This window comes from Nelusetta ayraudi, unplaced genomic scaffold (assembly GCF_046127955.1).
Source record: "Nelusetta ayraudi isolate G7.1 ecotype Tasmania unplaced genomic scaffold, CSIRO-AGI_Nayr_v1 ptg000082l, whole genome shotgun sequence".
Lineage (NCBI taxonomy): Eukaryota > Metazoa > Chordata > Actinopteri > Tetraodontiformes > Monacanthidae > Nelusetta > Nelusetta ayraudi.
The window spans coordinates 898369-923794 of NW_027466132.1; the positions used below are offsets into that span (position 1 = coordinate 898369).

Sequence of the window (25426 nt, forward strand, 5' to 3'; positions counted from 1 at the left end):
GACGCCCTCCCTGTAAACACGTCGCTGAAACACGATGCTGCCGTCCAGCCCTCTTTCCTTTTCCTTTCTGTTCTTTTTCCCCCTCCCTCCTCCGCTGCATCCCTCCGTCTTTGCAACACCAGTCTCTTCTTCCTCTGTATCCGTGGGAATAACCGGAGCGCCGCGTGTCCTCTACCGTCCTCCTCTCCCCCTGCTGCCCACCACCTCCACCACCACCTCTCGCGGCATATAAGGGAACACTGGCTGTGCCCCCACCTCCCCCTCCTCCTCCTGCTTCCTCACCCCTTCACTTAGACACACTTTCTTGTCTCTCTCACACACACACACACACACACACACACACACACACACACTCAGGACTCCCCTGCGAGCTGCAAACTGCAGGTAAAAACGCACCGCTGGATGCAAGAGGAGAGGAGAAGAAAGGAAAGAGGGGTGAGGTGGAGGACTAGGCGCGCGCGTGTGTGTGTGTGTGAGTGTGTTTATGTATTTGTGTGTGTGTGTGTGTGTGTGTGTGTGTGTGTGTGCGAGCTGCTGCATCGCTGAGCTACAGAGACCGGGAGGCGAGGAGAGCCGGAGCGTTTGTCCTTGAGACTGACTGACTGGCTGCAGCTGTGGAAGGAGCAGCCGTCCAGCCGGTGGATGAAGCTGACAGTGAGTAGTGACACGCGGGCGGTCAGCGGGCGAAGACACACGACACACACACACACACGCCGCCTTGTTGTTGTTGTTGTTGTTGTTGTTGATGTTGTTGGATTTTTCGTTGTTTTTGCTCTTTTCTGGTGTGTGTGTCTCTCTGTGTGTGTGAGTGTGAGACCAGGTAGAGGTTTCCTCCACTGCCCTGTAAACTCATCTCATGCTTGTGTGCGTGTGTGCGTGTGTGTGTGTGTTACTGTCTCCCATTAATTTCTGCCTCCTAGTCAGACTTTTAGCAACCAGTCCGGCTACGTGTTTTGTCTGCAGCAGTGCCCACTCAATGCATTAAAAATAAGAAATGTGTGTGTGTGTGTGTGTGTGTGTGTGTGTGTGTGTGTGTGTGTGTGTGTGAGACAAAAAAAAGATGCCTGTAAACACAACATTGACTGTGTTCCAAATCTCTGTCACTCTGCTTGACGGATCGATAGTTATGCATCTGTAATTGGAAGTCGTGGTTGGCGGGCGACCCCTCCGACCCCCCCCGAAAAAAGGGGGGATAGGGTGAGGGGAGAAGGGGGGAAGAAAAAAAAAGGAGGACGGTCATTATCATGTGTAATCTTGCAGAAAATTGCATTTTGACTGGTGTACCTTGGCGTGGCCGAAGGGAAGCAGCCGACTGTGGCCGAATGTGGCTGCTGCTCCTCACTGGTGGGGGGTGAGAGTGGGGGGGTTGGTCTGCCACAAGGGAGAGAGGGGGGGGGGGATGGGAGGGATGGGAGGGAAGGAGAGGAGCGGTGGAGCAGGGTGGACTGAGATGTGAGGTGTCAAGGTTTTATTTTGGCGGGGGGGGAAGAGAAGGAAAAAAAAAAGTGTATGAGTGTCCCAGTGCGTTTGTGTGACCTGGCGAGAAAAAAATAGAAGAAGAAGAGGAGGAAGAAGAGGAGGAGGAAGAGCAGTGAGGATTGTGATGTGAAAATAGGTGAGAGTTTAGCTGGCGGCGGCTCACCTGTTGGAACTGTTGGGAGGATCGAGATGGAGGAGGGGTGGTGGAGGGTGGCTGTGCCAGGAGGTGGAAGAGAAGAAGAAGAAGAAGAAGAAGAGGAGGAGGAGGAGGAGACGCTGCTTTGTTTGTTTGTGGTGGCGCACTGCTGATGACTGAGGAGCCGCCGGGCTGAATTTACCACCTGTGGAGATAAAAGTGATGTGATGAGGGAGACTGATAGGCAGCACGCTGTTTACCCTCCCTCACTGTGTGTGTGTGTGTGCGTGTGTGTGTGTGCGTGTGTGTGTGTGTGTGTGTGAGAAAGCATGTGCATTAGTCGTGACATCAGCAGCAGTGGGTGTTTGGTGCTGACGACCAGGATTTCTGGTGTGTGTGTGTGTGTGTGTGTGTGTGTGTGTTGAGTCTGCACCAATGACAATAGTCCTCGCCTACTGCAGGCCTGGGAACCAGGTGTGTGTGTGTGTGTGTGTGTGTGTGTGTGTGTGTGTGTGTGTGTGTGTGTGTGTGTGTGTGTTCATTTTATGCCATTATGAGGTCCCAGCGTCAGTTTCAAACCGACTCGCTTTATCTGACATTTTTGTGTGACGGGAAGAAGTTGTGAACTGAATTTAGCTTAGTAAGCTTTAGGTTATTAGGCTTCCACAAAGCAGTGGGAAATGAACGAAAGTCAGAGTTCAAAGGTTCAAAGTCGACTGTATTTTTAACCGTTTGTATGATTTTGTCCCCTCAAACTAAAACATTAGTGTTGCAGGTGCTTCTAGCTTTAGCTTTAAAATCGCTGCCTTTTTGAGCAATGATGCGTCACACGTCATTTAAATTTAAAAAAATAAAAAATGTAAAATCTCAAGGTGACTTTTAAAGGTCCCATTCAAATTCTGCTTGACCACTGTTTTGTCTCTCACTGGGTTTGAGTCACGACGCAAGTCCATCCGGTGCTTCCTTTTCAGAGCAGTTAAAGGGAAAAGAAGATCACATATGAAAATATCAAAGTCACATTCTTTCCTATTTGTCAGTCAGTGGAACTGACGCAGCCAGCGTTGGTGTTGGAGACGGAGGCCAGGGGCTGACTGGTTAATCCCGTGCCGCCTGTGCGGAATATGACAGGGCGATGCCATGTGCTAATCCACATTATGTTGTTAAGAGAGGCTTGGTTACATAATCGCCCCTAAGACGCTCCAGATGGGTATCTGGGCCTGAGAAACAACACGGCACGAGCGTCAACAGTGAAATGTGCACGCCACCTATGGAAAGAAGAGGGGTGGCAGCAGAGGGAGAGGGGATCGGGGGTGGGGTGGGGGGGCGGTGTAGAAATTGATGAATCATTACTCAAAGTGCTCGCTGTCGAAAACGACGGCCTTAAAATAATCCGTCCTTACAATGCACTGGAGAGAAAAAGAAAGGGAAAAGCTGCTGTGATAGCCAAAATGATCCGCCCACTAGGGGGCACTCTAGCCCCTCTGGTTCTCAGCAAGCCTATCGGAAGCGCTCGCGCACACATATCTGGGTTTTTTTCCTTCCTCCTCCTCTACATTCAGTCTCAAATATTCCCCCTCTGAAATGAGTCCCGATGAAACCCGGCCGGCCCGATTGGCTTCCTGTGTCCGTTTTCCCAGCAGCGACTCACTCGGTCCCCGCTGGGACGTGAGCGAGGAGCGTCCGGGGGCTTGCCGGGCCTCCTCTGAGGACGGCCAGTGGCAGCAGCAACAGTCGGGGGTCCCGGCGGCGCTGACATTTCTATGGTTACGTCGCTTTAAGTTTCTTCTCCCCGAGGGTCTTTCTAACGTTTCCGCCTCCCGCTGCTGCCGTGCGTGCGTGACCCCTGATCCCCGGTACAGTGCAGCAGGAGATCAATAGGGTGAAATTGATCCTAATCCAGCTTTGCTCATCTGTCCGTCGCTCTGCATACAGTGACCCCTCCGCCCCCCCTTCCCGCCTCTCCAGTCCCTCATCTATTTAAAGCCATCTAATTCTAAAGCATGCGCACGGGCGCAGCTATTCTTCCTCTTTCTCCCCCTTTTCCCTGCCTAATTTCTTCCTCCCCCGCTTTTGTAAGTGTCTGAGAGGTGGTGTGCACGTGCATGTGCACGTGCGTGCGTGTGTGTGTCTGTGTGCGTGGCCAGACAATGGTGTTTGCACACAGTGTCAATAGTCTTCCCCGCTGTATCAGTAATTGATGGATGACTGTGAGTCAGGCATAAACTAAGCAGATTAAACTCACTAGATCTGAGGGCTTGTGTGTGTGTGTGTGTGTGTGTGTGTGTGTGTATGTGTGTGCGTGTGTGTGTGTGTGTGTGTGTGTGTGTGTGTGTGAGGGGTTGGACTGGCTGGAGAGACTGTCCAGTTTTGGAAGTCAATCTGACAGCTGTCCCTGGAGGCTGAGATTTGGTGGCTGTGAGTTTAGGGATGAGGAGAGACAGGGGGTGCTCGCACTCACACTCTCACACACACACACGTGCACGCACGGGGGGGGGGGCAACAAAAAAGCGGGATGCATCTGGTATGTGGGGTCAATAACCGGCAGCTGGGTGCTCTGTTACAGGCAGCTTCCCTCCGGAGGAGCCACTCGGCTGCCGTCCCGGCCTATTTTTTTACACTTGTTTAGGTTTGAACTGCAGCTTTTTGCTTTTTGTGCTCCGTATTTCTCTCTGGACTCCTCGTTGTGTCATGTCTGAATGCAGGTTTTTCCTTTCTTTTTTTTTTTTTTTTGTCAAATGTCAGGTCCTTGGACTGTCACTTTTTAGTTTGAGGGCAGTTTTGCATGTTTCATAATTTTATTTATTTTTTGCTTTCACCTGATTGGTTGCATTTTGCTTCATAAAAACTGCAGTCTTTGGTCTTATTTGGCATTACAATGAACTTAGTTACAGCTTATTTAATGTTGACAAAACATGCTAAATGTCATGCTAAATGTGTGTGTGTGTATATGTATATATATATGTATGTATATATATTCTATGTTTGTGTGTGTGTATGTGTGTGTCTGCGTGCATGTGTGTCTTTGTGTCTTTGGTGTGTAAACTCCATTAATGTCACCATAAAGTTGTGCAAACTTTGAAAAACTGTATAGCTGCACACACCCAAGCTCTGTCTCTCTCTCTCTCTCTCTCTCTCTCTCTCTCTCTCTTTCACACACACACACACACACACACACACACAAACTGGTATATCAGACAAAACAAACCGATCCGTCCTTCAGCCGCTGCTGCTGACGCCGTTCTGGCTTGACTCAAGTGCATCTCGCCGCCGCTGTCGCGGTGCGTTCAAGACCACTCAGCCTTCAAAAAAAGAAAAAGAAAAAAAAAAAAACCCTGCCCCTGATAAAAAAAAAAAAAATAACGATCTCTGTTCTTTCGCCCTGCACTTTTCCATCTCCACGCGCACGCGGATAAAAAAGCTCCTCAGCTTTGCTCGAGCAAACAGCGGCGGCGGCGGCGGTCAGTGAGCCAAACGCCGCGGGGCCGATAAGGGCCTCCGTTATTTGAAGGCCAACACGGGGCTTCCTGAACGGTTTACAGTAGATAGCCTCTCGGGGTTTTTGATAATGGTTTGTGCGACACATTAACTGGAGCGGATGGGATTTGATTGTGCTCGCGCTCAAAGCCACCGCCGTCCCCAGATAAAAACACTCCTCTACGGGAAATCCAGCTCTTATCTCTCCGCTTGATCTTTTCTTGTTCCTTCAAGACTCACACGCCCTCCTTTGAGTCCGCTCGCCTCCACATTTGTTTACCCTCGTCTGCGTGTGGCCACGGTATAAACCCAGCCCGCCTTTTTGCTTCTTTTTTTTTTTTTTTTTTTTTTTTTGTTATATCTCACTCCTCCCATCCCTCTATCTGCGGCCGAGCTGTTTCATGCGGCAGGTAATGGGATAAGACCGCCCGTTTCACGCAGTCTGCTGTCTGGCCTCTATATCGGAGCGGCAGATTAGCGCAGGTGATTTTATTCCTGGGCAGATTGGAGGGATGTGGTGGTTGGGGGGGGTTTGACCTCACAGATTCCAGCCGGGGTCAAAGAGGCGCACGAGCGTCTCGTCGTGCGGATGGCGGGAGATGTAGGAGACGGGTTCGGGGGTGAGACACGGCAGGAAGTGACATGAGATTTGCAAACCCTCCGTGACACCCTCGCATGTGTGACGCCGCTGTGCCAGTCGGCCTGCTGTCCATCCCTGCCTTCACTTTCTGTGTGAGCAGATTGCTGACGATTGCTTTTCGTTTTTTCACCCGTGTGCGTTTTGACACACATTTACTTGGATTTGCTCCCCCCTGCCCACGTCGAGTCTGCTGCGAAGAGGGCTTGTGATTGGTTTTCTATGTGTTGACACGCACACTCGCGCCAGCGTCCGTCTGTTAAATGGATTTGGGCGCAGTGACAACAGGTTGCCTAAGATTGATCTGTTTCCTGGAGGTGCTCGGTCAAAACACAGTGATGTGGGCAGCAGGGCTCCGCATTTCAGTCTCAGCGACTGTCAGTGAACACACCTGTGATTTTCTACTTTACTGTTATCAGGAGGTGTAAGCCACTCAAATCCGGTGGAGTTTTATAAGGATTTTACGTCAAACTTCACACATCATCACCATCAAGCGCATCATTTTCCTTCATTGCGTCCTCAGCTTTGGCGCCCTTTTCTCAACGTTATCCATCCGTGATGTCACAAAGGGCACTGATTGCACCTCTCTCCAGGTGTCTGCACCCTGCTCGCTCGCTCACCTTGTTTTAACCCCTTGCAGAAGCAAAGAAAAGCAAACATTTGCAAGACGATGTAAAACAGAGGGCTAATTATGCTGTTTTCTTTGGAGAACCGTGGACGTTTCTTTCTGTTTGTTTGTTCTTTGCTTTCTCTTGGGTGAAAAATAAAAATTGTAAATGAGTATGATTTGGGCACTTTTAAGCTTTTAGGTTCAGGTTATAACGCCCAGAGATATTCTGATTGAAGACGTAGATCTAAAACCAGAATTGTTTGCAGGACAATGTTGTTGCAAACCTCCATTAAATACGCCTTTGCACCGGAAGCAGCGTGTACAGGTTTGTTAGTTTTCCCTGCCCTCCACCCCCTCCCACACCCCCACTTCACTAGCTTATATCTCATTGCACCTATTAACCTTCTTTAGCGTGCCAAGCGCCGCTTACCTTTCTGTGCCGCTCATTGTGCGTGCGTGTGTGCGGTGTCAGCAAAAGGTGAAAAGCAGCACATTAGGCACAAAGCCACAGCTGATTAGTAAAGATAAAAGTGGTGCAGCGGTAAGTCCGTTAAAGGTGCAGCAGGCGACCGCGGCCCGGCGTCTGCTGCGCTGTCACGAAACGTCTGAGTTTGACAAATTTCAAAAGTAAAGGGGGGAAAAAAAAATGCAGAAATATGTTTTTTCATTGTGTGCGTGAGAGACTTTGCAGATTATGCCGAGAGTAATTTGAATGACTTTTAAGAACCCTTAATTAAAAAAAAAAAAAATAGATTGCAATTGCGCAATAAATAAAGCGTTTTCAATTATTTCTTATTTTGCATTTAACCTTAGAATGAAAATAGTGAATGAATAAAATAAGAATGATTTAAAAACTATTTATTCAAACTTATCAGGGCTCAAGACTGTTGTTTGGGCCAGCTAACAAGTAAACCCCCAAATATTTCGTATCAAGTGTATTACATTTCACCATCTGGATGCAGTTTATCTACCCTCAACTCTACCAACACAACTCTGACGGTACTCGGCTGAGACCCCACTTCCTCCAAGACAAACTACCACAACTACCGACTAAATTTAGATTCATATCTGTCTCCAAATATGCCTATTTTCCTCCGCACACTTGAACAGAAAATAATTAAAACGTCGATCCTCTAACTTGGACCCGGACCAGAAGTTAATGGGCTCGTACTCAGCTCACGCCTCATCCTTCCTCCGAGTTTCGTGGAAATCCATTTAGTAGTTTTGCGTAATCCCGCTGACAAGCAAAAAAAGAAAAAGAACAACAACAATCCCAAACAAACACACAAGCAAACACAGAAAATGAAAGGTGCCATATTATGCAAAATTCACGTTATTTCTGTGGATATTTGCCTCTGGCCTGTCAGTAAATTTTGCTAGAAATGGAAAAACTTCAGCTTTCACTTCTTTTTTCAGAAGTAATGACAACAGCCACAGTGAGGTTTTTCTTTCTTGGCTTCTGAAACCACTCCAAGACCTTCTATTAAAGGTCTAATGAATGAAGAAAGGGAAAACAGGGTAAAATGTGAGACCTTTTAAATAATCACAAGAGCTTAAAAAAGCATTTTCCAAAGAGAGTGCCAATACATTTTAGAAATTAAAAAAAAATGTCTGTGAGTGCTCTATAGATTTAATTCTTCAAGGCTTTTTAGCTGCAGTCAGAGATGAAAACCAGAAATCTACAAGGGCATTTTTTTGAATCTGCTTCTATCGCAATCGTTTGACATAACCACAAATTTAAAGTTATTTCCTTGGATTGTCATTTTGAATGGCTGCCTTTAATTTAACAGAACCTCATTAATTAAACAAAATGAACAAACATTAATTAAAAGTTGAAAACCTCCAGCCAGCACCAAAGCTCGGTTACTGTCCCTCTCATAACAACAAACCACTGACATCCTCCGCTGTAAATCCACCTGGCTCGCTCCGAGGGCCCCGGCTCTCATTGGCCCGGGCGTGAGCCAATGGGCCGGCGGCTCAGCGTCAAAAGGGGGAGGTGGAGGGGGCGGAGAGGGGAGGCGTTCAAATGGTGCAGGCTGAGTGTGGGTTGAAGGCCGACTCACAGCTGCGGGAGACCCTGGGCAGCTCAGCGACGGTCGCAGCCAGTCAGTCAGAGCCGCAGCTCCAGAGAGGAGGGAGAGGAGTGACAGACACAGCGAGGAGGACGGACGGACAGACGGAACAGAACAGACGGACAATGCAATGAGGGAGACACGGCGGCTGTAGACTGACAGGAGACAAAGTTTGCAGGCGGTAGAAGTGGCAGGTGGACGGACACAGAGAGACAGACAGTTTGTGTCAGAAGGGACAGAAGAGAGAAGGAGGAGGAGGAGGAGGTGGTGGTCTTGGGGAGTCCCAGGCGTTCTTTTTTTTTTTCTCCTCCTTTGCAGCATGTTGGCAGAGTGCACATGGATTTAGTCGACCTCTACCTCCCCGAGTGCTTCACCTACTGCTGTGACACCGAGTGAGTACCTTCGCGCAGCATCCGCGCCAAAAAAAAATAAAAAAAGGGACGGCTGGCGATTCTGCTTCTCTGCTTCTTTACCTTTTTTTTGTTGGTTTTATTTTCAGTTTTTTTTGGGGGGGGCGTGGGCGCTAACCGTCCAGCCTCCAGCATCTCGCCCCGTTTGAAACTTTTTTGCACCATTTGCACGCCTGTCATTCACCCGGCACGCTGACGTATCAGTAATTCAACCCGTGTTTCCTCTTTTTTCCGGCTTCATTTCACAGTTTTACTCCGTCCTTTTTGTACAGAAGCGGCTGTTTGAGAGAGATAAACGGTTTCCTTTTTTGTCGTCGCTTCTAAAACAAAGTGAAATTTCATTGGCACTGCCGCCACCGCCGCCAACACGCTCCCAAACAGCAGCGCTTTGTTTTTTGGACACTTTGAAAAGGGCCGTAAATGACATCATTGGCATCGGTTCTCAGCCCCGGCGGGTGGGGGGGCGGGGGGGGGGGATGCGTTTGTTTCTAATCACACCCGCAGGTGATCTTCACAGATGTCGGAGAATCATTCGCATTCTCATTGCAAACATCCTCGGACCCCCTAAAGTGACGGACAGCGCCTGCAATTAAGTCGGCAAAATGTTTCACCGCGCTGCGGGCGAGCGAGCGAGCGGGGAAGAGAGAGAGAGAGAGAGGAAGTTTTCATCTCGGCGGCGCGTTTGATTCTCCAGGTGGCGGCAAAAGAGAGAAGGAAAACCGAAAAGAAAACAGCGAAAAACAAAATCACCAAACGCAACCTTTCCCGGGCCGTGCCGAGCTGCGCGATGCAGCTGTGTGATTACAGGCGAGGCCGCTCCGCCTGATTGCCTCGGCTCTCCTCCGCAATCACAACAAAAGCAAATCAAATCACATTAATTACCGTCTCGCCCAGAAATTCTGCTTCTTTTTTTTTTTTCTCCCTTCTTCTACACTATGGCGGTGGCAGTGGTTGGCGATTGGGGGGGATGGGGTGGGGTGGGGTGGGGTGGGGGGGGGGGTTGGAAGAGGAGGACGGAAATTGACCTCCCCCTTCTCCTCCTTCTCCTCCTCCTCCCCCACTCCCTCCGTTCCTCCCTCCACCAGGGGGAGGAGGAGACGAAGAGGTGGGAGCTGATTGCTGGTGACAGAGGCAGCCAGCTGAGGAGCTGGGTGGCCGCCGGTGCTCCTGCAGGGATGAGCCGCAGGTCCGAGCTCTCACCCCTCGCCCCTCCTCTCACCCCTCACCCCTTCCCCCGCCCCCCTCGCACTCCTCTCACCCCTCACCCCTCACCCCCTGCACCGGCTAGCGGCGCGCTCCAAAGCCCGACTTAAGGCTCTTACGGCCGGCCGGGGGTGCCGATGATCCCTGCTCATCTCCTGGCGGCTCAGTGGTGACAAAGCACCGTCCGAGACCCTCTGCCCTCCCCAGCCTCTTCCTCCTCCTCCTCCTCCTCCTCCATATATTTCTCCAAAAAATACCCAAAACCAACAAACGAACAAACTTCCTCCAACCTCTCAGACTCTTCCGGCTTCTGCTGCCGGACGTCGTTTACACCACCAGCCAAAAGTTTGAATTGGATGTCTTTTCTTTCATTCTCATGACTGTTGACATGGCAGTTTCTCACTGAAGGCGTCAAAACTGCGTATGAACACAGATGGAATCATGTAGGAAAGAATAAAATTTAAAAATAACTTGTTTTATATTTAAATTCTTCAAAATTGCCGCCTTTCATAAAAAGCATATTTAGAGTTATTGAACGTGTCGTTACATATATCTCGCTCATATATTTGACGTCTTCAGTGTCTGTCTGCAGTGTAGAAAGTTGTAAAGATAAAATAAAAACATTGCGTTAGATATGGTGTCCAATCTTTCGACTGGTGGTGTGCGTCCCACTCCTTCCTCTCTTCCTCCCCTCGTCTTCCTCTCCTCCATTGTCTGCATTGTGACTCGGCCCCCTTGGAAAGCAATCCTTGCTCTCCTCCTCTTTTCTCCTTTTATTTTGTTCCCCTCGTCGCTTCCAGGTTAATGAGGCGCAGCCCCCCCCCCCCCACACACACACACATATACTCCTCTCTCTGCTTCTTTCTCTTCCTCCTGTCCTGTCCGGCCTTTTCTTCTTCTTCTTTTTCTTTTTTAACACGCTCCCCTTCTCGCTTGAAGTTCTCCTTCTTCATCTTCTTCTTCTTCCCCTTCTCTTTCACTAATCTCCCCCCCCTATCCCCCCCCCCCCTCCTCCCCTCCGCCATCTTTTTGTTCTTACTGCTGCCTTTCTGTTGTTGTTACTTTCGCCGTCGTTTCACGCTGCATTCAGGCCTTTGTTGCCGGGCTGCAATTAGACTTGTTTTGGACACAAAAGGGACGATAAACTTTGAGTGGTCGCCGAAACACAGACATGCACACACACATACACATACACACAAACATACACGCACACACACACACACAACAAAAAAAAACCCAACACACACTTGCTTCTTCATGGATCTACAGCCACCACCTCTAAGTGGTAGTCGGCCGTTAATATGAATATTATATCAAACTTGATCGCTCCACTCTGGGGCCATTTCATGACTGAAGGGACACGCCCACTCTCCGCCCACCCCTGCATTGTAATGGCAGCCTATTAAGTGTCCGTCTGTCTGTGCCCATCAAAGACTTGACAGCAGTCTGGACGCATGTGATGGAAAAAAAAAAAGAAAAAAGGAAAAGCCTTTTTCCATGTTCAGTATTTCATGAGTGAACGAAAGTCATTGTTCAAAGTTCTTCAATGCAGGTACAAATACTGATATTCATATATAATACAAATACTTTGTTATCATGTTGTTCTTGGTTTATTTTGGTATGTGATACCAAAATACATGATCAACATAGTTAAGACAGGTTTATTGATTAAAAGTAAGCTATGTATATACATATAATACAAAAAACTACACTGTCAAAATAAAAAAGGCTCACTGAATTGATTGTAAATTTGTAACCTGATCATATGCATTAGTCACACTCAGAATGCTAAAACTGTGCGTCATGAATTATCCAATCCATTAATCTATTGACAGTAGATCCAGTAAAAGGTTCATTTAGTTCACACAGGTGAACAAAAGAGAAGCCACCACAGCTCCCCTCTCATGTAGCTACATTAGCAGGTTTTAATCTCAAGCTCGCTGCTTTTAAATTTACACTTTTCTGTTTTTTTTCCTTATTTCATCTTTTCTCTAATTGACCCAAAGATCAAGCGATCACCCTGGGGGTCCAGGGAGTTGTTTCTGAGCTGTTTTTGGTTCAAACAACGCCCAACTGTCAGCGAGATACTACAAACAGCTCGCTACAGTAGCGCGGCAGCAACTATAGCGAAGCAGGTGTTTCTTTTTCAGGAGTTGGTAGTAGCCAAAACACAGCTGAAGGCAGGCACAACACTGAGATGCTGGGTTTGTTTGTTTGTTTGTTTGTTTGTTTGTTTTTAGCGACATTTACATCATCAAGGAGTATTCCTGGTGAAAACCTTGTCCAACGGTTTCAGACAACAGGCTCAATTTCAATTCAGCAAGAGTGACTTTTGCTCTTTGTTTGTGGGTCTGAACTTTCGAGTCCATGTCGTGGCGGTGACACAGCCGGGCCCGAGGCTTCTCTCTGGGTTCGGCTAATCAGAACAGCAAAAAAAAAAAAAAAAAAAAAAAGATGTTTATTGCAATTTGTGTGTGATGAATTCATCCTTTGGTCTCACGCAGCAGAGCTCTGATCTCGTTGTGTCTGAAAGCTTTTCTTAAATGCTTCTCATGTCAATACACTTCACTTTTGAGCCCTGTGAATGTGACAGTCACATTGACTGCTGTCAAAAAACAGCCCACAGTGTCCCACAGTCATTGATCCTGTTTTCTCAGAGGGAATTTGGCACAAATAGTGGGAGAACCAAGTTGTGCTTCGACCATTTACTTTGGTTCCCCTCTTTCTTCCTGCCTCCCCCACATCTTACCATCCTGGCCTGCCTCTTACTGTCCGTGTGCGTTTTTGTGGGATAATAGAGGGGTCAGTAGCGCGTGCCCATGGTTTACACTGGGGGTGGTTAAAAGCACTCGCTCTTTTTGCCTACCAAATGCCCTGCGGCCGAGAAAACTCTGATTTACATGACAGGAAGCCGACCGACCGACCGGGCGACTCGGTGAGTTTGCTCCGATCGCAAGGGCCGAGAGGGACCTTCGCTTCGCATGTGTGCGTGTCTGTCTGTGTGTGTGTCTATGCGTGTGTGTGTGTGTGTGCGTGGCAACGGAGGCCGAGACGACGGAGGGCCTTTTTTTAAAAGTTGGCCTGGCGACAGCCACATGCGCGCAAGTATGTGCCGGGGCGTTTATGAAGACGCTGGCTTTAAAATGTGTCTGTAAGTGTGCATGTGTGCACGGACTGCGAAGGTGTTCCTGGTCATGTGACGCCGGACATTGTGTCCGGGAAAGCGGGAGCCCTGTCTGCGCTCCCTTATTTTTACACACACACACACACACACACACACACACACACACACACACACGCGAGTGGTGCGGCGTGCCTGCGAGCCGACCATGCACCTCAGCTGGTTCCACACGCTCGTCCACCACTGCCCCCCCCGGCGCGGTGACAGAGAGTCTGTTGTGGTTGCATTGCAATCCAATAATAATAGCAACGATACGCACTTTAACATGCACGCCTCTCCGAGGGGGGATTTATTTCAAGTAGTTACAATGGGAGGAGGTATTCTTGGAAAGGTTTCTTTTACTTTTTTCTTTTTTTAAATAAGTCCTATGGCGCCAGTGCCGAGACACAAGAAGTGACAAAGAAATGATTGGATGCTAATGTTGTCATTTCAATAAACCAATTGGGTGGTGGGGGTGGGGTGGGGGGTTAGCTGGTTTCTGCTTACCTTGCAGAGTTGGTTCAATATTTATGTCATTTCAAATCACCACATAGTAAAAAAAAAAAACCTTTAAAAGTGCTGCTAATAGCTAAAATAACCAGCTCAGTAAGGACAATAGAGTGACGTTAAGAGGCCGTGACAATTGGAGAGGCGGCGGCTGCTGGTTGGGCGATTTCCCTAGGTTTGCTTAAGCCACCTCCTCCTTTGAAAACAAAGCAGTGCAATGGTCAGCGGCTTTGCATATGTGGGAAATCGCAAACGGCCATGCTGGGACAGGGCGGCCACGGATGGACGCATGGGTGACTGCGGCCGGAGCCTTGACTTGACTTGACTTGACTTGACTTGACTTGACTTGAGGCGAAGGAGAGTTGGGACGTGGCTCAATCGAGGTTCAATCTGTAAAGGAGGCTTTATTTAAGTTTTAGGTCAGATTTCACGCACTTGAAGGTCCCCCTACCATTGAAACATGAACTTGGCTGAAGCAATTGTCTGTCAAATTTTCTTTTCTTACTTGAGCACACAGTTCTTAATTAGCCCTTTGTGATGTCACAAAAAGCTCTGTTGCCTCACTGTTGTCTCACCCAGGTGTCTTTTCCCAACTCCAAGTCCACCTTTGTGTTTGTTCTCTTCCAAACATGCGGAAGGTACAAAGAAGCATCACTTTTAGCAGGAAGCCTGAAACTGAATGTTTCTGTGGGAGGCTGTAAACAGAGGGCTAAGTACGCTGTTTTCTGGAGATGTGCCTTTGGTAGTTGACAGTGCAAGTCTCTTTGTAGTCCAAGCTAAGCTTTAGCAGTGAGTTAAACTAAGGATTTTTACGAGTGAACTGCTTTCTTGAGATCTAAAGTTTGGTGTAAGGTCATCCGACGACTCGACGACTCACAAGTGCTTCATCGTGGCCTCTCCTCTCTCTTCTCTTTCTTATCCCTGCAGACTTCTCGGCAGGATGTCAGTGAGGGGCTTAGACCCCATCTGTCCCTCCACCATAAAGCGAGAGCCCACCAGCCCGAGTCCCAGCTCCCAGGGAGACGTTAGCCCCGCCCAGCCCAGCCCCGGGAGCACGTCCTCGGACACCAACTCCAGCTACGGGCCGCCGGTCAAAAGCCACGTGCACGTCAATGGGCTGGACTCGCCGGGACTGTACGGCCACCCGGCGGGGCTGGCCGGCACCGTCGCTGCAAACAGGTGGGTAAAAAAGCAAAAAAAGTACAAAAGTTCATCGCTGTCATCAACGCTCATCTCCTCTTCTGTCGTTCCCCTCTTCCTCCACCAGGTTCGGCGAGGAAGAGAGCCCGGTGAAGTGTGAGTTCATGCTGGGCACCGTGGCCAAGCGGCTGTGTCTGGTGTGCGGCGACGTGGCCTCCGGCTACCACTACGGCGTGGCCTCCTGCGAGGCCTGCAAGGCCTTCTTCAAGAGGACCATCCAGGGTATGAACCACACACACATTCTTACAATGAAAAAACACACAGTGGTGGCTGTGGCCACCCCAGGCGGGTGGAGAATTTGACAAATAGGCCTTATACTTCCACACTACTGCATTTAAAGTCATATCTCTGTTGATCGAGGTGCTGTGTGTTTTTTCATGGATATTAATATTTGTATGAATTTAATATGTGTAATGTACTTCTGACATGATGATTGGACTGAATTTTGTTCTTGGTGGAAACAAGACACTGAAAGAAGAAATTTAATGTAACACTAACCCTAATCCTGGAACAGCAGAAATAAACTGATATAGGTTTATTATCAATATTAATATTGGGGAAGGTTTCCCTTTCTCTAATTCAAGGTCACCTTGAGAAAATTTAATAAATACAAAAAAAACCTTCAGTAACATTTCCATCATCATGAAAGCCGTCACGTGAGTCACAACCTCACCTTGTGTCCACCCCAAGGAAAAATGTGTGGCTCCCCCACTGGTTGCACGGGAGCATTTTTAGTAGCAGAGTTTATTTTGTGTAGCCGCTAATCCCTTCCTGTGTCGTGTAAAACCTGTTGTGTGAGCAACACGCTGCTGCCGGTTTACCTGCAGCGGTTTGTTTCGGGTGCAAACAGGCCCCGATCAGTTAGCTCGCACCGCCTGCCCTCGGCCCTCGGAGGTTTTGGGTAAAAGATCTATTTGCAAACAGCTGATATTTGGTTGAGGCTGGCAGTGTGTACAGTCAACATGTTTGGGTTTTGGCCTCCAGATAACATTCAGTACTTTTGCTCCTCTTGCGTCCTGTCCTGTGCTTGTCCTGTCCTGTCCTGCCCTCTGTGGAAGTGGCGGCCTGGGTTTTAAGGCCCGCGCACGTTTTCCCAGCCGCGCACGGGGGTTCATGGGGGGAACAGGGGATGAGAGGCTGTCGGATCGGATGTGGAGCTCTAAAGTCTGGCTCATCAGATACTTCCTCTCTGTAATGGCCGCTGGCAGCTGAGCGCTCGCCACGCAACTGGCCAAACGCCACCCGGGCTTAACGTGCACATTTGGCCACCGTGGCTGTTGCTGCCAAGTAGGTGTTAGGAGCATGTGTGTGTTTTTTTTCCATCGAGGTGGCTGGAGTGATAATGAAATACAAGAGGCGACATCGGTGAGAAGGAGGAGTGTTTGGAAACGGGTGTTTTTTGGGTTTTTTGAGTTCCGTTGCGAGGAAGTGAGTGTGAACAGTACTGATGCTGACAGGGTCATCTGGGTTTTCCGGCAATGTGTCTTTCTTTTAGGCGTGAAGGACAAATAAATTAAACATTTTGATTCCTTAAATTTTGGCCAAACCCATGATTGATAACCATTCAATAGAGTTTTTTTTCCCCCAAAGGGAATCTCAAATACAAGTTTGTTTAAAACGTAATTCTATCAGGTTTTAGTGGTATGATCCAAAGTCACGATCTTGGCCTATTCCTGTTGGATCCATTGTGTGATTTCCAATTCAAGAAGCTCTTGAATTTTCATTTGACATTCAAAAAAAAAACTCCTGCTAGCTCAACCGTACGCTGTCTTTTTCCACCTCTGTTACTTTTCGCTCTCTCTCATCTTCTCCCTTTTTTTTCCCCACCAGGTAACATCGAATACAGCTGCCCAGCGTCCAATGAATGTGAAATCACCAAGAGGAGGAGGAAATCCTGCCAGGCCTGCCGATTCGTCAAGTGTCTGGCCGTGGGCATGTTGAGAGAAGGTCAGCCGTGAACTGAAACCCACTTTGAGACCAGACGGTGTCGGTTCAGAGCGTCAGGCAATAATATTCTTTCCCCGCTGAAGTCTAATACCCGCGTTAGCTTGCGGCGCGCGCTCGCCCGCCGTCGGTGCGTTTGGTGCATTCCTGGAAACAATAGCCTCGATTAGCGCCTTCTCCCGGCGTCTCGCCCGATAAACGGGTGATGGCATGTACCGCGGTGGTGTGCAGACTCCTGTGAAACCTAAAACTTTTGACAGTTAAACTTCAGCCTCTCAGTGCCAGCTGTGCTGCGTCTGTGTGTGTGTGTGTGTGTGTGTGTGTGTGTGTGTGTACGTGCGTGTGCACGGGTGGCAAACACGGGGCTGAACAATGCGCAGCCAAACTCTTTGAGGGGGAGCAGAGGGCGACTAACTGTTCAAATGTGTTAGTCTTTGCTTGAAAGGCCTCCTGGAAATCTGCCACCATGTGTGTGTGTGTGTGTGTGTGTGTGTGTGTGTGTGTGAGTGCAAACGCTTGTATTAGAGAATGTGTTTGTTGTTAACGCTGCAGCAACTTTTGATATGATTGAAATATTGTTTTAATCTTCCAAATATAATAAATAAAATCCAAAATGCTTCCCAGTTTTCCGTAGCGCAGCCGCAGCCTTCGCATGCGAGGAGACAAAGAGTGTCGACATGCGAACACGCGACACCGGTCAGGTGCTCCTTTGGTGCGACTATGTGCCTGTGCGGTGACATACTGCCGTCCGGATTTAGAAGTGACTCAAAAAGGAAAACATTAGCGACCTCCTACTGTACTCACTCGCTCCCTCTGTCACTTGCCGTTCATGGACGAGAGACGATAATGAGAAAGGGAACATGCCTGCATGTTGGAGTATAAAGGGGATAAGTGGGCGCGGATGAAGCATTTAATTGGCGTTTAAGCCGTCCTCCAGGCCAAATTTCATTCACTTTCATTTGTGCGAGTTTGGACGTGATTTTGAGATTAAGAAAGTCACATATCATCCCAAATTTCAGATTTTTATTCGTTTAAAATACTCTTTTGGCATCATTACACAGACAAAAAAAAGTCCAACAGACAGAGCTAGAAAACAACATATTTAGCCCTCTGTTTACAGCCCCCAGCAAAAAACAGCAAGTTTTAACCTCTTGCTGATACTGACACAGTTGTTGAGCATTCCACATCTTTGGAATTGGTTAAATAAAAACAACAAAAAAAAAAGTGTTTTTCAGATGCTTGTCTTTAACCTAAAAATGGTGCAACTGCCCTTTAACAGCAAGATTTTTAACACACATTTGTATGCTCCTGCTACAGCAGATGCTTCATTGGTCCTGTCATGTGTTCATTTTTGGGAGAGGACAAAAAAAAGGTGGTTCCGAAGGTGGAAACAAACAGCAACGATGAGGAATCACTGCCCTTTGTGACATCACGCAGGGCGGATCCCGGCACTGTGGATTTCCGTAAAAGCGTTTTTTTTTTTTCTTTTGTTGCGCCGTGAAACAAAAGACATTTTCTCACTGGCGACCTCCATTATTGCCCGAAAACGTTTGTTGCACTCGGATCACGACGGGCCCGTTAAGCATCGTTTCAAGTCACCGCGGATGAAGTGATAATGCGACTAAACTGCCCACTTGTTTACAGCCTGTGTAATCTTTTTGCACTGATGTCACCATAATTCCCCCCCCCACACCCCCCCACACCCCCCCCACCCCGCCTGCCACCTCGGTCTCCTCCGTTGCACTGGCAGTATAATCTTACAATAACCTTTGGCGGCGGCGGCCAAAACTATGAAATCAAGCCGAGCGGCCGTAATAAAGGGGAATGATCCTTTAATGTCACTCACTCATCTCCTGCGCCTATTTATAGGCGGTTTGTTTTCTGAAACCTCGTGCGTGCGTGCGCGTGACTCACGGCGTTCTGGCCGGCTGGTCGAGAGGGGGCCGGGGGGGGGGTGGCGTGCCCACGTGCGTGCCTGTGCACGTCGCCCACCAAACCCACCCGCCCGCCTTCTTTCCTTCCATGTGCTCCTGCCCGTTTACCAAATTAGCTGCTTTTAATGCGGTCCGGCTATTGACAGCATCCCCCCCCCGACCCCCCCGCCCCCCCCGACCTCCCTATTGCCCCGCCTCCTCCTTCCCCCCCCCCCCACCCAACCCCTCCACCTCGTAAATTCCTCCAGATGCCTTGTGGGATTCCTGGACCTCCGTGAAATGCAAACTGCCCCTCGTAACTCCTGCCGTAAGCGCGCTCGTAACGCGCCTCACCGTGTCTCGTAATGCCCCTCCCCCTGCCCCTCGCCAGCCCCTCCCCCACCCATCTCCCCGGAGAGGCCGCAGTAAAGGCTGAGACAGAGGGGCCGCAAGGTTTAATGGGGAGAGTCGGCGGCGTATTAAACACAGGGCTAAAAGACATATAGACCCCTGGCAGGGTTTGATTAAGAGCCGGCTCGCGCTGCTCGGCGTCGGCGGTAAAACGCTGAATTATATCCGCCCTCTCGTGTCGACGTCGGGTAAACTTTATCCGCATCAGCGTCCGTACGATGATGACGCCTCAATTTCCCATCACAGAGGCACATTTTCCAGCGTAATCCAGTTTATTTATGGCCCGGTTCTCTCGTTGGCTCGCTGGAGGCAGGCGAGATGGTGATTGAGCTCGTTGCCTCGTGCCGAGTTCCCCCGGCGGAGCTGTTTGGGCCGCCGCCACCGCCGCCGCTGGAGTCGAGACACGGCGGGAAAACATCCTCGTCTCACGCCGTTATTCATCGACGCTGGCGCGACATAAGACTTGGGATGTTGCACAGAAGAAAGATTTGGGATGTGGAATAATGTCCTTCCTGAAACAGGGGTGAGCAGTGAAAGAGACAGTTATTAACTCAACTACTGCAGGCTGCAGAAATCACAGCGCAATATAAAGATATTGACTTGTTTCATAAGGTCACGTTTAGTTCATTATACTTAAAAAAATAATAAAATAGTTTTATTTAGCTTTAAATTAAGTATTACCGATGATACTGACCTCCAAAAAAATCCAGTGTCTTTCCTGAGGATCAGCTTTGCAAGACTTACAAGTGCAGCCTTCCTGCTAAAACAGCTGCTTTATTAGAACTCCCATAAGGTGGTGCAGTACCAACGCCCTTTGTGAGATCACAAAAGGGAACACACTTACATACTACAAGGCAGTAAAAGGTGGATTCTTCACAGACAGGCTGGACGCGCAAGTGACTGCTTCAAAATATCGGAAAGTGGGTAACAGGAAGTGCTTTCCAGTCCTTAATCCCCACTTTCCTGTAAATGATTCCAACCTCAAGTGTGTCCGTCCGAAATCTATGGGACGGCGGAACCGCCTGTGTGTTTCCCACCGCCAAAGTTCCCAAATCCCGGGGCAGACCGGTGAGAGGGGAGTTTCGTGTTTGAAGCAGCCTGTGTGTGTGTGTGTGTGTGTGTGTGTCTGTGTGTGTGTATTTGTCACTATATCTGAGAAGCGTGGGATTGTTTACACTGAACACATGCCGGTGGCGGCGGCGGCGGCAGAGGCAAAGAAGGGGGGGGGAGGTGTGAGGAAGGTGAGGGAGGGAGGCGGAGACCAGGCCACCTGAACGTGGATCAGCGCCGCGCCTCCGTGTGCTTTTTGGGGAAGCTGTAAAGCCTCAGATGTGAAGAAGCAGACGCCCTCGAGGGGGAGGCCGGGCGATGAAAGCAAAGGGGAGGGGGGGAAAAAATAGATCAATGGCCGAGCAGTCGGTGTTCATCGAACTCCAATGGGCTGGACAGACATGGAGGGGGGGGGGCGGCAGAGGCGTGCGTCTGTTCTGTTATCCACCGAAGCTATTCTTGGCCTTTCGGTTGTCAGCACATTCCGCTGTGAAGAGTTACTCTAACAGCCTGTTTGTGTGTGTGTGTGTGTTTGTGTGTGTGTGCAAATACCTGTCGGATCTGAGCTCAAATCAAACACCCGCATGACACGGAAAGAAAAAAAAAAAAGGAAAAACCTGGAGTCGTGTGATTTTTAATCCCGCTTGGGCTGCTTATCGACTGTGTGTGTGTGTGTGTGTGTGTGTGTGTGTGTGTGTGTGTGTGTGTGTTTGGTCTGGAGGTGTGAACACACATAGAGATGTTCATTACTCGTCTCACCTCGCTGTGGCACCTGCCAAGGGGCCGGCATGATCCGCTTTTGTTTCTTTTTTTATTTGCCCCCCCCCCCACAAACCATGACATCACCGCTTATTCAAGGGTGCATCAGGTTTACCCAACCAGTCCTTTAATGCCTCACTCTTTGTTTGACACTAAAATGTGGATAATGTGATCTACACAAGGCAGTTTGCTCAGATTTTTTATTCATTTAATATCCGTCACAATGTTGAGGCTCTGCTGGCATTTCCTAAACCCTCCAGAATTCCACAAAGGGACGAGTTCCACCTATAGTGATAACACAGGAAGTGCTCATTAGTACGACAAATTGCCCATTGGTCCAACCTCCCGTTAGGGTTTGGGTTGGGGTTAGGGGAGTTCGGACCAATGGGTAATTTGTCAGACTAATGGGAGGTCGGACCAATGCCATGCTCCCAACAACACAGTGGGAGCCTTGGTGACAGAGTACACCAAACACATCCATCTGTCCATCCATCCATCCATCCATCCATCCACCATCAATCTATCCATCCATGCACCCACCCATCAATCCATCCATCTATCCGTCCGTCCCAAGTGGCCAGTTGATCGCAGGAACACACACAGGAACAGAAAAACAACCATTCGCTACAAATGATAAAACCACCAATTAACCAATAATCTCACAATTATAACCTTCAATTTCAATGAAAAAAAACAACAAAAAACAGCATAAAACCGTAACATGCCTTCAACTGAGGACCTCAGCGGTGCGCTCAACATGTAATAACATCGCCGCTTCACTCCCACCGTCCTGTCTTACATTTGTCCCGTCTCCGTCCACGCTACATTAACTGATAAAGGGAAATGCCATAAAATTGCTGTAACGGTAACGGCCTCGCCATAAAATGACAGGGTGAAAACCAATGGTGCCGAAAACTAAGAACCTCCCTGAGCCGGTATAATCCCGCAGCACATATTACAAGTCGGATCAGAGGACGCTGGTTCGTTTTTACATGTACATGTTCGCGCGTGTCTTCCATAAATACATGCACGCACGCGTGCCTGTGCGCGCACACACACACACACACACACACACACCAGCCGGAGTCAAAACAAGAGGAAGAATACAGCAACATCCTTCGGTGTCAAGTGGGCAAATAAATCCCTCACAGTGTCTCTTTCAGACACGAGCGCTGCCACGGATCTATCTAAGGTGCACACACACACGCACACACACACACACGCACACACACACACACACACACACACGCACACACACGCACGCATGCATACAGTTTCTTTTGATGACAAGGTTAGCACAACGCTCGTTAAGGCGAACAGTTGTCATCGGCGGCTCTAAAGTTGTTGGGTGTCGTGTTCCAGGATGCATCCCAGGCTTTAGACGCGTCCCGCAGGCTCTCCTCCTTAGGGTTTGGTACAGAACAGAGCACACCCAACATAGAGACTTCCTCTTCCTGCGTTGAAGATACCTGTTGTGACTGACAGGTGCAAATCAGATTTTCAAAAATATTATGGTTATAAATGAAATAGTTCCAAGGATTATTTATCAGTCATAATGGTGTTATAATAAAATATCAGACAATATACTCTGTTACTATATTGATTATACTGTATTTTCTGAGTGAGTACTAGAGTATTGGTTGAAATGGACTTTCTTTGCTCTATGTTAAAACTCTCTCTTTCTCTCTATCTCTCTCTCTCTATCTCTCTCTCTCTCACACACACATACACACACACACACACACACACAACATATTTTTCCAACATGTGCCCCTTAACAGGAGTAAATCTCTTACATTTGACCCTAATCCTCTTCCGCAGTATCCGGCTTGTCGCAGGTGTCGGCATTTAGCACCTGTCACTTTAAACGAGGCCAGGTGCTCCGACTATCTTTGGAGGGTGACATTTTCAATGCCCGGTGCATTATTAATGTCCCCGTGTTTATGTTCCCTTAAGGCGTGCGCCTGGACCGGGTCCGAGGCGGAAGGCAGAAGTACAAGAGGAGGATAGACGCGGAGAACAGCCCCTACCTGCACCCGCAGAACGCCCTGCCGCAGAAGAAGACGCGTACGTGTGCAAAACCACCGCGTTCGCAAAGAACATTCGCTGAATATTTGGTGTTTTTTTTTTTGCTAATGTGTCCATGTTGGCCCATAGAAAGTGTTTGGGAAGGTGAAACTTCTGTCCTCTATGTTCAAGCGGACCAATACAGTAAAAGTTGCCGTCCAGTTTTGACGAAGCTGCTGCTCGTTCAGCAGCTGCGCAAGTCTTTTTAGCAGCTGCTAGTCTTGCAGACACTTCCTGCAGTTGCCTCCTGCTTTAAAAAAAAAAAAAGAAAAAAGAAGCTGATTGGGAATGACATTCAGTGCAACACTTTCTGTTGTTTGGTAAGATGTGTGAGTCAGATTTTAGAGGTAAAACCTTAGCGATCAACCTAGCTACTGGGTGTAGTTTTCATGCTGTTTTTTTTCTCCACCTATCTTATATCACAACAACGGTCTGATTTGATTTGTCTCCCGCAGTGACTGTTGGCGGCGCGGCGGAGAACAAGGTGGTTTCCCTGCTCCTGGTGGCCGAGCCCGACGGGATCTTCGCCATGCCGGACCCCACCGTGCCCGAGAGCGACATCAAGGCGCTGACCACGCTGTGCGACCTCGCCGACCGCGAGCTGGTGGTCAACATTGGCTGGGCCAAACACATCCCAGGTAGCCGTCCCCGGGAAATTGAAAAAAAGAGAGAAAGAAAAACCAGCAGCCAGCCGGCCAGCCAGCCGGCCAACCAGTCAGACAGTCAGCCGTGCACTCCCACAATCCGCCTGGCACATTATCTCTATCTAAGTCCATAATCAGATCAGAGGAGGAGATTGGTGGGACTAGTGGAAGTCAAGACACGCTCTGGACGACCAGTGGAGGGAGGCGGTGTTGGGTTGTCTGTCTGCGTCTCTGCTTCCCCTCGTGTGCGAGTCCATGTGTGTGTGTGTGTTAGTGTCTAATATATCAACCAGATGACCACAGGGCCACATGGAAGTTTTAATTCACATCCTGGTCCGTAGCCACGTCTGAATTACGAAAATCCCGCTGCCCGCTTGGAACGCACCTGCCCCCCACCCCCCACCCCCCCCACAATCCCTCTCTCGCCCTCCCCTCATAGCAGGGCCGCCGTTTATTCCCCCCGTCCACTCTTCTCTGGATGAGAGAGTGGAAAGGAGACAGGAAGCACATTCTGACAGATTAGTGGGATTTAAACGCTGGCGTGCGGCAGCGGGGGTGTTTGTGGTGGCAACAGAGGTGTTCGGGTCTCGCTTGGAAGAATGGAATCACTGGAGGGATAAAAAGGAAAAGCAGGGAGTCAGACGGACCTGCCAGTTTATCTTTAATTTTTCAATAATGTGATGCAGGCACATAGTAAACTTATGGTAACACAGTAGTTAATAACATTATCAAATTGAAGATTTTTTTTTTTTTAAACAATGAAATTTAGAGTTTTCAATTCACCTCACATGCATGTTTTTGGAGTGTGTGGGGGAAGCCGGAGAGCCTGGAGGAGAACCCACGCAGACACAGGGGAGGACATGCAAACTCCAACCCACGACCAGTACCTCTTATTTCCATAAAAGGCTGAATGCTGAATGATGATGAGTAATCAGAAGCGCAGCGCCGCCACCGGAGGCGTCTCCTCCTTATCGCCTCGTTCCTCTGCCTCAGCGCTTCATCAGCGGCGGCTCGGCACAAAACCAAAACATCACCAGGGAAACACCTGTGGCTCCCGTGTTGATGTGGCGTCTCTGCAATGCTTACAGCACAAACACAGCGGTTGTGTGTGCGTGCGTATGTGCGCTAATGTACTTGCATCTCACTGTATTTCTCCTCATGTTTCCTCCCACACAATGAGCGACCGTTTGAGTGTGCGTCGGTGTTGGGTGTCCCTCATCAGCGTTTTCCATTGTCTGGCCAAGAGGAGGCAAGACACCGTCACCGCCTCCCCTCAACAGAGGCGTCAAGGCTTGGTCCTGTTATATATTAATGTTGCAGTGCGTTTATTTTAGTCTCTAGTGTGTTTTTTTAAAACTGTAGATATTGACAACAAATGGAAATATTTGAGAAGAGAACAATAGTTTTATATGAGGAAGACCAAGGAGACCCAGACAGGAAAACAAAATATAGAAAAACCCCGCAGAGACATGATGGAAGGTAGATAAGGGACGAGTCAAAAAACAAAAGAGAACAGATATTTAAAAAGTCGTGCCCCCACCCCTTCCTTGCGGCGTAATGACCATGTCACATCAGCTCTGGATGAGTGGCAGCCAGAACCGGAGTCCTGGGCCATCTGAGTTCTTTTGCCCAGAGGGGGGTGAGTGGGATGGCTTGGCGTGTGTGTGTGTGTGTGTGTGTGTGTGTGTGTGTGTGTGTGTGTGGGAGGGGCTATAAGCCATGGCAGCACCCCACCGCCCTCCTCCTCCTC

General features: G+C 48.9%; 1 protein-coding gene across 2 annotated transcripts in view; it reads left to right on the plus strand.

The window, feature by feature from the left end:
- The first annotated feature begins 330 nt into the window (after positions 1-330).
- Positions 331-25426, plus strand: part of LOC142900423 (estrogen-related receptor gamma-like) — a 29391-nt gene continuing 4295 nt past the window's right edge. Inside the window, exons 1-6 of one of the 2 annotated variants that reach the window (XM_076044711.1) lie at positions 331-654; positions 14616-14867; positions 14956-15110; positions 16719-16835; positions 22922-23032; positions 23488-23670. In XM_076044711.1, coding sequence (XP_075900826.1) covers positions 14629-14867; positions 14956-15110; positions 16719-16835; positions 22922-23032; positions 23488-23670 — 805 coding nt within the window. In that variant the 5' untranslated portion in view covers positions 331-654; positions 14616-14628. Of the gene's footprint in view, positions 655-8368; positions 8801-14615; positions 14868-14955; positions 15111-16718; positions 16836-22921; positions 23033-23487; positions 23671-25426 lie in introns of those variants that run through there. The other variant, XM_076044710.1, reaches the window with a different exon arrangement.